Below are 16,231 nucleotides of genomic sequence, written 5' to 3'. Positions count from 1 at the left end.
ATGTAAGTCATGACTGAAGGACTTTTAGCCATTGACTAAAATGACTGTTGGCCATTCTGAAAGAAATATTGAAGAACAAGTGTTTACCTACCAAGTGAAGAACCATTTTTGAAGAATAGAAAAATCTGTTCTCTCCCCTTTGGTCAAAACAAAAATCTATATCCTGTGAGGTATTAGAAAAGCTTGCTAATACAAAAGAAGAGAAATATTTTTCTCAGGCAGCATATCATCTTGCTTGTTGTCCAGCATATCTCTGAATAGTGTTTACAACCACAGTTCGGGCTGGAAGGATGATTATACTTAAAGCAAAAGTCTGTATGAACTCTGGAAGTGCCTTCCTGCCATACTTTTCTAGCTTATTTTCAAGAGCACAGTATGTGTGCTGCTGTATATACCGGTAATGCTGATTTTCTTAGAATAAAGCAATAAATATTACTTACTCTATTTCTATCTTAACAATAAACTAATCATAGACAAGTTAGTTGTAGTTAGCTCGTTTTTCTTCAAGTGTTTGCAGTGAGGAGGATTTCCATTTGGTATTACTTCATTGAAGTTGGATCATTTCAGCATAGTTGGTTATGGTGTATTTGTGTACTTCAGTATGGGTTCTGGTTGCCATCACTATGTAATGCATACCCTAAATAAGCCACAATATCTTTCTTACAGTATTAGTAGTACTAATAGTCATAGATGTTCCAAAAGCAATAGAGTTGACAAGTTGATAAGATACAGAAACTATCTAAAATCCTTTTTTTATATCACTAAGTTTTTTTCTGCAGTCTTGAACTTAATCCACTGTTATTTGATCCTTACTGAATATTCTGATGGACAGGAATAACATCTGTGTTTTAGCTTTTTATGTACTTGTAATTTTATTGATATGCTTCTGTTCTCTGAGGGCTAGCACAAGCACTTAGATCAGAACAAGGCAGCGTCAGTCACATGCTTGGGAATGTTGGTGTTTGCTATTTATGTTAGTGCTAAATGTATTCGTGAATAGAGCTGACACAGAGCCCAAGTACGTAGAGTTTCAGTTCTGTTATGAAATGTAGTAGATGCAGATAGTCCTTGTTCTCTATCTGCTATCAGAGAACCTCTGTGTTCATTATTGAGTTTCTTAAAGACATGAAGAAATAGACTACGGATATGCCGTTAGGGTAGGATAGTGCTGCTTGATCAGTATCTACTGCTTGATTGGAGTACTGCTTGATTGGAGTCAGCTTTAAGACTTCTTTGTTACTATAATAGCCATAAGTTTAGAAAATTAAGAGATCTGTAAGAACTACATTGATTCTGGTCATGGAACTGTTTTTCAGAATCCAATGAAAGGCAAATAATGGAATAAGTGAATTGACTAGTGTAAGTACGAGAAGGCATCAAATAACAAGACGCAATCAGATGAATTAATTACGGCTTTTCTTCTGTTACAACATAGCCAATATTCCAAAGGATTGATAGGCTTAATAAAAAGAGCAGTGGACTCCTGTTTGGATTACCCAAGTTTTACTGCTGTATATGGCTGTATTTTTATTAGCAAGCCACACTGTACAATAGGAGCAGACATAGTTAACACTGAGATTGTAAGATGTTCATGCTATATGTGTTTTGTGAAATTCTGATGGCTGTTAGTTATTGTCCTGTTCTGTGAATAGAACATCCAACAGCTCCTAACGTGCATCTAGCTATTGGGCCTTGCAAGGAGTCTGAAGTAATACTTCGGAGACATACTTTGAAGAAGAAGTTTAGGCTCCACAGAAGAAGTTGACAGCAGAAGATCTAGGCAGCATGGAAAATCAATAGCAAAACTAGTCAGCAAAACAAACTTAAGTAGATGAGATATAAATATATCTGCTTTAATTAACAACAAAAAAGCACTTTTGCATTGGATATTGCCTTTAGAAATTTATATTTTTTTCAGAAGGAACAGCTTTATTTAATTTTATCAAATAAAAAAATATTTTATTTCATCAAATGGAGAAACCAACATGTTATCCCCTTCTACTGTTAGTAGTATCCAATTAAATTCCTTCTCAGTTAAATACTTCTGTGCAATATCAAACTGTATTTATCCATATGATGATAGCGATGATTGTGAAGACTTGTACTGTATGTTGGATTTGACTTCATTTGTCTTGTCTAAAGTCAATGTCATAAATTTAAAAAGATTCTTAATCTCACTCAAATATGCTCATATTTAAAGTCAAATTCATGAAAATAACACTGGTATGTTGACAACAGCATTTTTCTTCCCACCAGAGATTATCTTGTACGGAGTGCTGTAAAAGGTGGTCAGTTAAGATACTTGAAAATGACGAATACGTTTTTGTGATGGGTAATGTATTTGTGTAAAATAAAACTGTTCTGCAGTTTTGACTTGCTTCCACTAACTTTTCTTTCAGAAAGAACATTTTGCTTTGCAAAGCCAGTGTGGAGAGAGAGATACTGGGAGCTTGCAGCACATGGTAAATAAAATGGCTCAAATTCCTAAGCAAAACTGATTTCCTCTGGTTTCTTAAAATAAGTGTGAGGATGTTTTATGGCATGAAGAACAAAATACTTGTCTGTCCAAGGCAATAACTGTTGCATGTGTGGGTTTGCTGTCCATTAAGTTAAATTAGTCAATAGGACTTCAAAATACTGTATTTGCCAAGTAGTTTTGCTGGCGAATTTAATCATATAATCACTAGAACTTTAAAGTTCTTGTTGAATAAAATAACAAAGAACAGAGATTCTAACAGACACTTAGATAGTCTGTTTTGATTTTTAGATTTGAGTTAAATTCTAACTTTGAAACAGAAGTTAGAAGGTCAACTTTGAGTAGTTATTAACATTTGCCATATAATAGTCTTAGTGATAGGAATTTTCAAGTTCATGTTTCTTTATACCTAGGATTATTTTGGAGATCATAGACCTTTCATTTTCATCAGAGGTTTAACAAGAACAGAAATAGTGGGTTCTATACATGAAATATGAAACTGTTTATTTCTTGTATGTGCTTAGAAAGCCATGAATGGAAGGCAACTTACCTGCGAAGCTGAAGAGCTACAGGAAGAACAGAGTCTTCAGCATATATATCCTGTTTATCAGCACACATATTACAAAAATTGGAGCAGCAGACACCCTCAAAGCTTTGGACCTGGGAAAGTTTACATCAATCCAAGGGAGCATTACGTATGATTCCACATGCAGATGATAACTTGAAGATATGAGTTTTTTCGTACTTGTTGACCATACAACCAATATGGTTTGTTGGCTTTGATCTCTAAAAGATTTTTTTTCTCGTGGAAAGAAATTGCATAGCAATTTTGTGTAAGTGAACCCTATGGAATTTGTGACTTAACTTGATTCTAGCATTTGGAATGTATTTCTTTTAGCAGTTAACAGTACAACCTCAGCCTGCCAAATGAGGAGCGCGATGTAGCTTTATTAACCTTCATAGCCTTAAGATGTATATACTACAGTTCGTTAGTTTGACCCATGACCGAGTGTGGTTAGGCTGTTGCCCCAGTTATCAGTGCATATTCTCTCCCTAAACAGATGTTATAAAATTGCCTATGTAAAAATGAGTAAAAGGCCAGCAACTGAATTCCAGGTGACCTAAGTAGTAATAGGCTATCAGTCAGGTTTTTTTGCATATTGGAAAGCCTGGGGTAGTTACCATTTTGACTGGCCTTAGCAATTGGTTTCTCCACTACCTCTACCTCTCCCAGTCAAATGAGCAACTAGACTACCTCTCAAGTACTGATTTACTGCTTTATAACATGTTGGGTGTCTTCCCACCTTGCAAAAACAGACATAATTTTGTTATATCAGGAATTTTGTGTTCCTTGTTATTTGCACCCGGGCTGTCAGTTGATGTACTTTCTGGTTATAGTTTCAGAGTAAGTCTACATGAAATTTAGTTGCAGAAAGTAGACTGTTAAAGCTCATGACTATTTAGCCATTTTCTCAGTTAAGTGTTTCAGAGTTCGCTCTTGTTGGTCAATAAATATATTTCATGTTCATTGGTTTCCTCTCAATTTGTGATAAAACTATTGCCATGACAAATTTTTATATCTTGACAAGAAAAAGAAAGCTTCAGTAGTCTTCAAGTAGCTTTCAGTGCTGTTCTTTCATCTTAAACAGTACTGTGAAATAACTGGTGAATATACTGATGTTACCAGTACGGGGTGTTCCAGATCAAGTCTTAGGAGTGTGAGTAATGGTTGAAAAACATGCTCAGGAGTTTCTTAAAGTAAATTTTCTTCCAGAGTAAAATACTCTTCAAGTAAAAAAAATATGTTTACCAATGCCAAAATGACCTCATGGGACAGTCTTGAGGTTTAAGACAGCAAGAAATAAGATGCTGACTGAAATTGTTTTGGAGAAACTTACACGTATGTACAGAGTAAGGACTTTGTCAGATGACTTTAAGACAAAACATGTAGTATGGCTATTTCACACTGAACTAACTTGTTACAGATTGAATATAACACCTGTAATATCAGTGTTTTTTTTTCCTGCAGACATGATTTGATTTTTGAGACAGAAGACTCCCCATTGCAGAAGCAATAGAATTGAAACCTTGTACAGTTAAATGTGCTGCAGGCAGAATGCTTTTAGGAAAACATGTATTAATCTCAATTGTAGTAAAATTAATGACGTCACTACAATAGGGTTAGGTAAACGCTTGCAGTTTGGCACAGGCAATAGCTAGAAGCTGATGGTTTAGATGCCCATTGTTTGGGCACAGATCTGGCATTAACTGGTATCTTGCTAAGCAACTTGCTTTTATATGTGGATGAAGCTGACAGCTGAAGTTATGACAAAGCAGAATTTTGGGAAGAACTTGTTTCTTGGGAGCTTTCTTTGGCTGTTCTCTTGTGGACTGATGAGCATGTTCATTTAAATTCTGAGCAACTGTTTTCAACTTTGAGGCCTGCTGCTGTATTTGAGACCTGAAGAAGGGCTTGTACACCCCAAAACTGTTTACAATGTAAGCTGGCTTCTGGTAATTAGAGCAATATTATTGAGCAAGACTTAATGCAAAAAATATGCTGAAAGTGCTTTACAGGGAGGTTCAAAACTGCTGTTGTAGTAATGCTTACAGTAAATTCGTTAGTTTAATATGATACTGAAAAGCTAGTAACTTCCTATTATGATGACATGAAAAAACAAAAACAAAAAAAAAAAAAAAAAAAAAAAGCTTGTGAGTTTAGACACCATTATTCTACTTTCTTTTCTTAATTGCAGATGCGTTTTGTTTTGAGGAATTGAGATGGGGGAGAAAGGGGGAAGGGAGGGAGAATGTTGGCAAAAAAGTCCATTTTCTAGTTATTTCTAAAAATTATTTCTAAAAATGTAAGATTAGCTTAAAGAAAAATGTAGTCTTCCTATGTTGTTCAAAACAACAAAATGTTTGTCAAAATAAAAGTTTGAATTGTAAGCTCTCCATCAGCATGTACTTTGCCCTAAAGTAGTTAATGCAATGTATTACCGTAATTATTACCTGTGAGAGGATTTCTTTGTAATATATTCAGGGACATTTAGAGTATTAACTCTTCTGAAATGTTGCCTACAGTCTTAAGTGTGGCTAGATGTTGGGGGGAGGGTATTTTTGTGTAGAATTCTCTGAAGATAACAGGAGAATGCTAATTAGGATTGCACAAAAGATTGCTCACATAGAAGTGAGTTTGATCAGCTTTTTTAAGGTGTAGAAAATGTCTTTTTATTTTTGTATATCTTTAAATGTATTTGGATTTTGATTCGAATAAACGTATGAAATATAAGTTTTTATATGTTGTTTAGATTTAAGATTAAATGTACCCATTTTCTCGGCATGATATATTTCTTCATGTTTCATTCTCTGGTTCTGTATGTGGAGTATATGACTTTTTCTAGCAGTACTACTTTTGAATACCTGTGGTGTTGGATGCTGAAGCGAGATGTTCTGCCAACAGTTGTTTTATTTAACAGGAGGCTTATGGTACTTGATGAGAACTGAAGTTTGAGCCTGCAGTCCATTTACTGAGCTCTGAATTATCTGTGTATCTGTGCATTTTACAATTGCATTTGTTGTATGCATTTAAGTGGGATAATGTGTGCGTGTAAATCACTTGCTGATTCTTGATTGGGTGCATGGTAACCATTGACTTTGGGATGACAGTTGATTTGCACTTACTGGTGTACCTGATTATTATTATTTATTTATTTATTTATTTATTGTGAAGATACTGCCATGTTTTGTGCCAAAGGACAAGAAAAGGGGTAAGGGAGAAAACCAAAACTGACCAAATAGGAAGCTGATGCATATGTCCACACAACTGTCAAAAACAAAGTTTGAGGCTCTCTTTGAAGTGCCACTACCCTTCACTGGAGTAGTGAAGTGATGCTAAAGAGGGTAGTAATTGTTGGGAATTACTGTGCATCTGGATAGCACTTGCTCTCTCAGGATTGCTTCAGTTCTACTAGAGCTTGTATCTCAGTATCTCACCCTGACTAGTAACAGTAAATAATTAAAATATAATTGGACATGCTTCATTAGAGGTATTCTTGAAACCTTTCAAATAACTTTCAAATAATTGCCTTAATTACTCAGTGTTCCTGTAAATCCTGTAAATTAACAGACTAAGACAACCTTGAAGTTTTTTTCTAGCATGTTGACCTCTAATACTAACAAGTGTGTGCTTGTTTTCTAAGTGCAGATGAGGGAAAACTTCTGGATGTCTATACAGACCCACAGAAAAAGACCAGCTCTTCTGTAAGGCTGGAAATTGGAAAATACACTGTTTGAAATAAACTGGTCAAATGATAAGAGATGAAATTCAGCTTAAATGTAATATGAAATGTAATATGTTTAACTCGTCTTGGTGCATTAGTAATTAATAGTTGTTTGCCCTGTCTTCTGGATTTTCCCTACCAACAATTTTATCTTGTACCTAGTCCCCAGACTGAAATCTGTGATACAGACAAGAAGTTACCAAAGGTAGCTTTTTATGTTCCTATCTGCGACTTGCTTCGCTGTTACTAAAATGCTTTTATTGTAAAACATTAAGCGAACATACGGAGCTACTTGCTGTACCTATTTTTTCTCATATTTAGTTGAAACAGTAAATATCAGGACAAAATTGTGGTGTCTTTCTGGTAGGCCTGTGCAGTTACAAAAAGCTGACAGTTACTGCCAGATACGTATGTGGTCAGTGCTACTACCCTCATTAGGTCTGTTGATTGTCTGGCGTAACTATGGAGTTATGCATATTTGTGCAGTCAGTTACAAGATGCACTGCGTAATAGAAAATGTTAGGATTATTAAGTCTTGACAGCTGCTCACAACTTGAAGTCAATAACTTTGGTCTCTGAGAGGAGCTTTTCCCTGCTTTTTGCTTATGACCTATTTAAGAGAACAGTTCATGTACTGCGAAATTGCTTGGGACCAAAGAACCTAAAACGCTTTCTATCCCAGACTGTTAACCTTTAAAAAAACACAGGTGAAATTCTAATGTGCCTTGAGATAATCTGTTGTTGAACTTGTACAAGAGAGCCTAAACTTCTTTTTAGCCTTTGTGAAATCTAAAGATGTACAGTTTAATTGGTAATGAAGTATTGGTGCATCTCAGTCAGGATCGTGCTCAAATTCTGCATATCAGACTACAAGACAATGTCCTGGAACCAGCAACAAGTTTGTTTCATTTCTCTTCAGTTTCAGATTTGTTCTTTGTCAGGATTGTCACTCATTCATTTTTGCCTTTAATAGCTGTGTCACAGAAATGTATTCAGCTGTGACATTTTGTAACAAGTCAGACATGTCTCTGAATTTTGTTTCAGTGGTCTTTTGGTGATAAATTAAAGTAATAGTCTAGACAGAGAATAGATGTCTCCGTAATTATACATCTGTTCATGATGCCACTTCTCCCCACTTGATTGTGTGATGTGCACCTTAGGATGCAAGGGTGAACTGGGGAAAGAAAATGAGTCTCATTGCATCAGAATGGGGTGCCTTCTATAGCTGAAGATGATAATTGCAACAGACTTTGTGCCTTGAAATATGCTCAGCAGTTTCTGTCTGTCACAGGTATAGTAACTGTGAGTCAGCCTAGTTTCCACACAAAATTGATAGGACAGCAGATATTTTCAGTTAGTATGTTACTAGAGTGTTTTCAGAGGGGTGGGTGGGAGGTGAAGTGTGCTACTTCAGCTTGAACAGTGTACTTGCTTCATCTCTCAAGTCAGAAATGTCACAGAGAGAGGTCCATGCATGATGTTTTTGTGGCCTGTGTTACTGATGACCCAGCTAAATATGTTTATGATACAGAGTCCAGCCATTTCACCATGCACTGGATCCACATGAAGTGGAGTTGTGGACATGTTAGATACAAGAGTCACATCCAGCTTTATTTGCTTGGTTTCTGTTCTAGGCCACGGTGTTGGAATAGCAGAGGGGGAACCTTGCAGCCACTGCAGTAGTGGCCTTCACTCTGCAGTCATTCTGAATGGAGTTACCTGATGATACAGCTGCAATTTTTGATAAGGGACTGAGTGTGGGTTTGCCGGGGCAACCTGGTTTCTACTCAAAGAAGCTGTTTGAAGTTGGTAGGCATGTTGTCATGTTAAGCAGAGAGAAGAAAAATATTTTCTCCAGAGGGCCTCAATTTCTCTGCAACTGCTTAATAGATTTCATGACCCTCTTCTCTCTGTCAAGTAACTAATTTTTATCTATATTTTCCAGGTGTAAGAAAAAAAACAGGTGATGGTGGTAGTCTGCAGTTTTAGTCTCTTGGACCTCTGTAACTCAGTGCAATGGAAGCTTCAGAGATTTTGTTCTTTCAAAATGTCACTGAAAAAAAATGATGGTTTAAAGCTGAAGTCCTAGAAAAAAAAAAAAATGAACAGATGAGTGGAATCTGTTTTCAAGTTGTACATTTTAATTCTTTATATTGTAATTGTTGTAATTAATATTGTAAAGGCATTTATAAAATTTGCAATGATTTAAATGCAGGGAGAAGCCCTCCTGATTACCAGGTTCACAGGTTTGAAAACTACACGAATGATTTAAATTGGGAGGGATGTCTGGAGATTATCTAGTCCAATTTACCACTTGCCTCAGAGTTGTATCAGATTACCCAGAGCCTTGTCCAGATGAACTTTGACCAACTTTGAGGATGGAGCTCTGTACAACCTTTCCTGGCATATGACTACCATCACAGGGATAAACTTATTTGAACAACACTTGCTGTAACTTCTCTGTTGCCTCCTACACAGTGAAGACACCTCTGAGAAGAGCTTGGCTCAGTCTTCGCTGTAACACCCAGCCCTGTTAGGTATCTGAAGACAGCAGGTAGCTTCTCACACCCCTCAGACTCCCATCTGAACAGCCCCAGGGCCCTCAGCTGTTCACTATGCATGATGTGCTACAGCCCCTGATCTCTCCATGGCTCTCCCTGGGAATTATCCCAGTTTGGCAACATCTGTCTTGTACTGGGAGGGTTAAGGCTGGACAGTACACCATGAGGCCTCACAAACACTAAAAATAGAGAAGACATCTCCCTTGACCTGCTGGCTACACTTGTAGTTACAAAGACCCATAGGCAGTTAGCTGTCATTGCTGCAAGGGCATTCTGCTGACTCAAGTTGTTATTCACCAGGACTCACAGATCCTCCTCTGCACAGGCCAGATCTTGTTCTCTGCTTTGTCTCTGTTCCTGCATTTTCTGAAGATAACAATTGAGTTAAGTTTCTGTAGCTGAGGAATTGAATACTGCTATATACTTGGTTTAACATGTGTACCATGCATATAGTTAAGATATGTAGTTGCCGTAAACTTTGACCTTGACTTTAAAAAAATCAGTTGGCTCTCATAAAGGGGAAAAGTTGCTTTGTGTGTTGTTTGACACTGGATTTGTAGTTTTCTTGCTGTCACATTGCAGGCGACACACTTTGCTGCCATGGTAATGAATCAAAGGTTACCTGCAAGCCAGACAACTGTGGTATGTGCAGCTGAAGATGAGCTTATTTTCTTTGTGCCTTTAAAAATACTTAATTAACTCCAGAGACCTTTCTAGCTAAGACATTTAATTTTCAAAAAAATAAATAGAAGATAAAAGAGTAAAGATGGAGTCACACTTGATTGTTCCTGTTTGTTAACAGATTCTCTGTAAGGACAAAGTCACTTCAGTGCATCATCCCATAGTATGGGTCTTGGTCACATCTATAACAGGATAACTTCTTGTAATGATGACTTATGAATCTAACTTTCCATTTCCCTGTATTATGGGTTTGTATTGGATAATTGATTTGTAACTAGCACTTCTTACAGGACTGGTATCTCCAGTTTTCAGGAAGGTGTCCCCACCTTGTTAGGTATGTACAACTCCTTGTATGATAAAATTATTTTGCTCACGGAATCCCTGGATCTGCCCAACTGCTGCATTCAGAGGTGGAAGGGGAAGATACCTGAAAGACACGGCAGCCTGGCACAGTGATATGTGCTGTCCTGCAAGTGTCCTTGTCCACTGGAAGAATTTCGTGCAATCTATACTGGATTAAACCACAGATGGATTTTGCCCTCTGAATCAATGGAGCATTCGGATTAAGGGTCTGTGGAAAAGGGAAGCCATATGAAGGGCCAAGGGTCATGACTGAAAAGACAATTTGCTATTTGTCAGAATAAAGACTGATCTACCTCTTCATATGTGACAAGTGTAATTTATTTAAGAAGAAAAAGAAACAATGTTTAAACACACGCTACCTCACCTCCTTATCCTCCCCTCAAAGAAAACAGCCCCAGGTAGCATCATAGCAGGATTTCGTAACAAATTATGAATTATTAGGTTCAGAAACACTTTAAGGGGGAAGAAAACATGATGTACTTCAGAACTACATCACTTTAAATTGTGCTTTTCATATTTTTTCTTAACTGTTGATTCACTCTGCAGTTTCTGGAAACAGAAGACTGTTTTGTCTTGACATATGAGGAAAGTTCCTAAATGCTGTTTGCTGTTTAGGGTTAGCATCTCAGTACAATCTGCAGTAGAAACTTCTATCACATTTGCAATGCTCACACTTGGAAGACTGCAGCTGCCAAACTTCACTAAGGCTGCCTAAAACTGACAATACAAAAAATCTTGTAAATAATATGGTAAATGGTGGAAAATAACAATTAGTTCTATATTGGTGGTTAAATATGCTAATGTACAAACAGACTTATATTGGAAGATCAGGTAATTTTTATGAACCCAGGGAAAACGCTGTCTGAATGGGCAGCAGCAAAATTAAGGATGTCTGCTGAATTACCCAAGATATAAATGCAGAGAGGGTACTTTTCTGCTTTAGATTGTTATACTATGTGCCTTTCAAGCCTTACAAAATGTTTATTACAACTTCAATATTATTTGTACTCATAGCTTTATCTGCAGAAAATATAATTAGTAGCCACACTTACCAGAGAGTTCAAATGCTTTTGTCTTTGTCTTTTAAGTAATACGTTGATTAAAAACCACTTCCCTTTTTTAACAAATGTTTCAACTCTGAAACATTTGATTGGGGGAGGTGGGCATGTAAAAAATGCCCCAGTGAAATCTTCTGGGACATACTACTTTAATGTAAGAGTAACAGGACATATCAGGCTGTGAAAATAACATTCCCTGCTGTCACATCTAGCTGCTTGTAAATTCACAGACTGACATTATTTCATCTGTAAAGCTGTTTTGTGTCCATAACTTTAATAGAAAGACTGAGCACCTGATAACTATTGGCTACGGACCTCCTGATTTCCAGGTTACAGGTGCATTTGGTAAATCCATACTAGTTACTCCTATGATGAATTTGCTGTCAGTTTGTAGTTTTCCTTTCTGGAGTCTGTTATCCTTTGAGTGCATCTATATGCAATGCCTGTAGTTTTCCCTTGTACTTCAGTGTACTGGATTAAAAATAGTGTTCATTGATGGTAATGCTTATCTATTGGATGTAACCACTGTAAGAGACAAATAGCTTCTGAGCCACCTTCTCTCCTACTTTGTCCTGAATGCTTAGGCTTTTAAATTACTTATCAAATAGCCCCCATCAAATCTCACACCCAGTATCTATATCTCAGGTAGTAGTGTTGTTAAACTGTAGAAGAGTTGCTTTTTTCCTACATTCAGACACATGGGAAACAGCATGTGGTTCCTTAGCTGCATGTAGTTCCTTGATCACATGTGGTTGTATATCTTCCCAGGGGCTGGCAGGATAATTAACCTGGCTTCAACTACTTGAAATGCTATTTTTGTTGAAGGAGGATACATAATATGAACACTGAGGCATTAGGATGAAATTAATTCCATCAGAGTGGCCAGGGAGTCCTGAAGAAAAGACTGCTATTGCACTCAAAATCCTACCAATTAGTGCTCTGAACTACTTGGGCATTTCTTGTGTCACTGGTTGGTAAGCTGCTAGTTGAACAGTGCACCTCAAATTTAAGTCAGGTGTTGCTGGGAATGTAATTACTTGTTTGCTCCCACCTGCTACTTGCTACTCTTTTGTGGTTTTCACAAGTGTGCTGATGTGTGGTAAGTAGTGACTTGTGATTTAGGAAAAAATATATATTTTTTGTCTGATATAAATACTTGGTGTTCACTAACAACAGGGATGTGAAGCTAATGGTTTTAACAACAATGGTGTCTTTGGATGAGATGTTATTTAAATAGCATAGCATAGCAAATAATGGAAAATGAAACCATATAGTACTGTAACTCACTCACACAGCTCTGCTGTTAACATTGCGTGGAGGGGAATCAGTGAGCTTTCCATTCCACTGTTGCTAGCATTTTGCACAGTAGATGAAGGTAAAGTGAAGAACAGTGGTTATCCAGCACTGCACAGGTCTGCAGGTTTCTGTGACTCACACTGTCAGGGACAGGGGAGATGGATGTGGGTGCTGTCAGTGCTCTGCTGTGTTTTAAGTTGTTCTGATGTGAAAGTGGGAAGAGTGAAAGGCTGCCAAATTCTGCTTGTGTCTGCTAAATGGTCACCTGTTCTTTCTCCTATCTATTGTGCAAGGCTCATGAGATCTATAGTAGAAGGTGCAGTGTCAGAGAGGAGCAGCAAGGCCAAGGACTGCTCTGAAATCATTATTCTGATGGAGGTATGTTCCTTCATATAAAGATTAAGGTGTATGCTAGATAAGAGAGAACTCAGTACCCTTGTTAAACTGTGTTGGGGGGAGAAAGCAAGGTTTCTGTCCCTACACCAGCCAACCTCACAGAGCAGAAAAACTTCTTTAGGGGATGTTGAGAGCTCGGCTGGAATGAGACTGAGTAAGAATTATTAATTCAGTGTTGAAGCATCCCTGTACAATGAGGGTGAAGTAAAGGTTTGAAATAAGTATTTGGGGTTGTTCTGGTATTTTGGATTTCTTCATTTTTCAGGTATTTGCTTTGGAATCCCCATTAAGTGCTCTTATTTTACTAGTTGACTGTCCTGAGGCCTTGTCAGCTTATAGCAATATGTCCCTGATTCATTAAAGAATGAGAAGGTACTTGCAGCTTAAAACTTCTTGAATATCAAAAAAGTCTTTCCAGCCCAAGTATATACAGGGTAGTTCTTCATTTTGTTGTTACTTAGTGACTGTTTTAGCATCTGCTGATAAGCACATACCGCTCTGCAGCTCTGAAGTGTCAGTGTTTCACTGCTGGGTGAGTTGTTAGATATTTTGAATGTGCTTCACAAAATGTACAGAATGTCTTAGACTGTTTTCTATGTTGGACGATCCTAAGGCTTAGGTGCTACCGTTTCTTACTACTACAAAGTAGGAGGTATCAGAAGCATGATTAAACCAGGCGTAGGGAAAAACTTAAAAACAAACTTCGCATGTTGTAGCATGACGAGGAGTAACTGGCACCTCCACAGCAGCCCAGCTCTGTTTAAGTGAGGCTGGAACCTGGATTGTTATCAAGCCCATGCCCTTAATTTCAGATGCTTTTCTAGCAAGCTTGAAATGAATCACCATGTGACTAATCAGCTATGAGCCCACTAGCAGAAGGCTGGCTAAGCACTGGTCAATACAAAATCTGCCAATTGCTCAAGCACAGCAGAAGTTAGGCAAACAGCTACTGTCTTCTAAAAATTGCAGCCTGAGCACTCTCACTACTGTTGTTGACAGATAATTTGAAATCTGAGGGTTTGTGGGTTTTTTCTCTTTATGAAGCTAAGCTCCACAAATCAATGTTGCTATGGAGAAGTGCCATGTAATCATCAAGGGCAGACGACGAACTAATTAATTGTAGAAATCCAACTGTAGCACTGACGATACCCCTGGGACAAGGAACAGTTACCGTTAAATTCGATTGGGCATTTTCAGGGAACCAGTGTTTCCTTGAATATACTATAGTGCTGGCTGATCAACTGTGACAAATGGAAGTTCAGGTCATGAAATGTGTGTAACCAATGATGCAGATGCCCAGCTACTTATGCCTGAACAGGCACATCTGACTTCTGCTTTTTGAACAGATGTGGGGAAAGGTCCGGTTTTGCCCAGAAACATGCATGCATGGGTTTGGATCACAAACTGTTCAGCTGAAGGTGTGTAGAAACTGTTATTTGATTGATACTTTATTATTGGTCTAGATGTAATATTTCAATGAAAGGAACCTGCTGATTGCAATGTGTTTTTTATATAATGCCTCTCTCTCCTTTCTTGTTTACTATGTTCAGTTTTGGCTAGGAAATCAATAGTCCTGTCTTCCTGTTCTGAGCTGCTTGAAAAAGAGTAATATTAAGCAGCAGCCTTTAAGATGTTTAAATAGAGGCATTACTTCACAAGAAAGGAAGAAAAACAGTTCTGAAAATGCATTAAAAATAATATGGGGAACTGCTTATGAAGTGTGACTTCTTAAGGTTTTAAATCTTGTTACCACAGAGTCACTGATCAGTTTGATATCAAGAGAATGGTGGAAATCTCAAAAGGCTGGAGAAAGAGGTAAGAGATCAAGTTGTTTTCAATTTGAAAAAGTTATAGTTGCTAAGGTTAGCAATTCAGCATGAGAGGCATCATTCCTGGCTCTGATGGCTGAGAGAAGAGGAAGGTGGGAGATATCATAAATTGCACATTAGTATTGTATCAATCAGAAACGAATTGGATGCCCTTTCAGTGTACTGTGTGCATCCCAATGTGTAACCTCATCAGTCAGGGCCAAAAAGGGCAGAGAGCCTGTGTTACCTCATGTTTGGAGACTCCTTTGAAAGGAAGACACAAACTTTCTTAAAAGGATGCGGAGATGTGTCCTTTCTGGATATAAATCTGAAAAGGCGAGTGTTGTGCTTGGCTTGGCCTAATCAAATCCCCCACACCTCAGTAAGAAATGTTAATCTGTAGTACAGCAGGGCCTGGCTTGGTAGTGTGGAAGAATTGGGAAATTACCATTTCTGAATAATTAAGAGTTCCCACTAATCAGGCCTGTGAGAAGTCTTTCACAGTGCCATGGCATGTCAAGAGAGACACTGGTAAGGCTCTTCCAGGTGCAGGATAAACTGAGTTTACCCACATTTGCCAAAGGTGCATTTCAGCAGCTGCTTTAAGTGCTTGGAGCTTCATTTCCAATTCAGAAGGTGGATTTGTAAATGCCTAATGAGATCTGTCTGCTTTCCAGCTGCGTGTGCTGCTGCAAGTACAGCTGACCTGTCTCAGCTCTCAGGTGGCTCTGAGAAGGAAAGCAGGGCATTAGTGAGGGGGCTTGGCTGTGTTCCCCCTCTCCTTAGGTGGGCGAGGAAGGGAGACTCTGCAGTGGGGTGCTGGAGGCTGCTGTGGACCTGCAGATAAGGCTGCTGTGGGCTGCCCTTGAACCTTAGGGAGGAGGACAGCCTTCTGAGGAGTGTCTTGAGCAGGTACCTTGACTGGACTGTGGTCATTGGGGGGGGAAGTGTATTTAACAGGAAGGGTAGGCCTGTTGTGCATGGCACTGCTAGGCCACAGCTGGGAGCCCTGGGTGGTGTGTGTGTGCAGAGTGATGGGCCTCAGGTGGCAAACCTGTTGTGCTCCTGCCCTTTTCTTCAAGGGGAAGGCCTATCCCTTATTGTAGTGAGGTTGCTGGCCTGGATTAACTAGCAGTTTGAACCAGCAGAAGAAAATGCTGCTCTCTCAAGACTGCTCTCTCAAGACTGTTCATGGTATTAGTGCTTGAAAAATAAGTGTATTTGTAGTGAAGTGCAGCTACGGGGCACAGGAGGAGAGATGGCATTTGCGGAGCAGCAGACCCTTCAAATTGTAGGTCATCTTGCTTCT

General features: G+C 38.4%; 1 protein-coding gene across 1 annotated transcript in view; it reads left to right on the top strand.

The window, feature by feature from the left end:
• NECTIN3 (nectin cell adhesion molecule 3) overlaps positions 1–3,785 on the top strand; it is a 62,985-nt gene extending 59,200 nt beyond the window's left edge. Inside the window, exons 8-9 of the mRNA XM_084306045.1 lie at positions 2,400–2,462; positions 3,001–3,785. Of these exons, the coding sequence (XP_084162171.1) occupies positions 2,400–2,462; positions 3,001–3,177 (240 nt within the window). The 3' untranslated portion in view covers positions 3,178–3,785. The remainder of the gene's footprint in view (positions 1–2,399; positions 2,463–3,000) is intronic.
• The last annotated feature ends 12,446 nt before the right edge of the window (positions 3,786–16,231 follow it).

Source organism: Netta rufina (genome assembly GCF_964035555.1).
Source record: "Netta rufina genome assembly, chromosome: 1".
Taxonomy (NCBI): Eukaryota; Metazoa; Chordata; class Aves; order Anseriformes; family Anatidae; genus Netta; species Netta rufina.
This window is presented reverse-complemented; position numbering and strand designations above follow the sequence as displayed.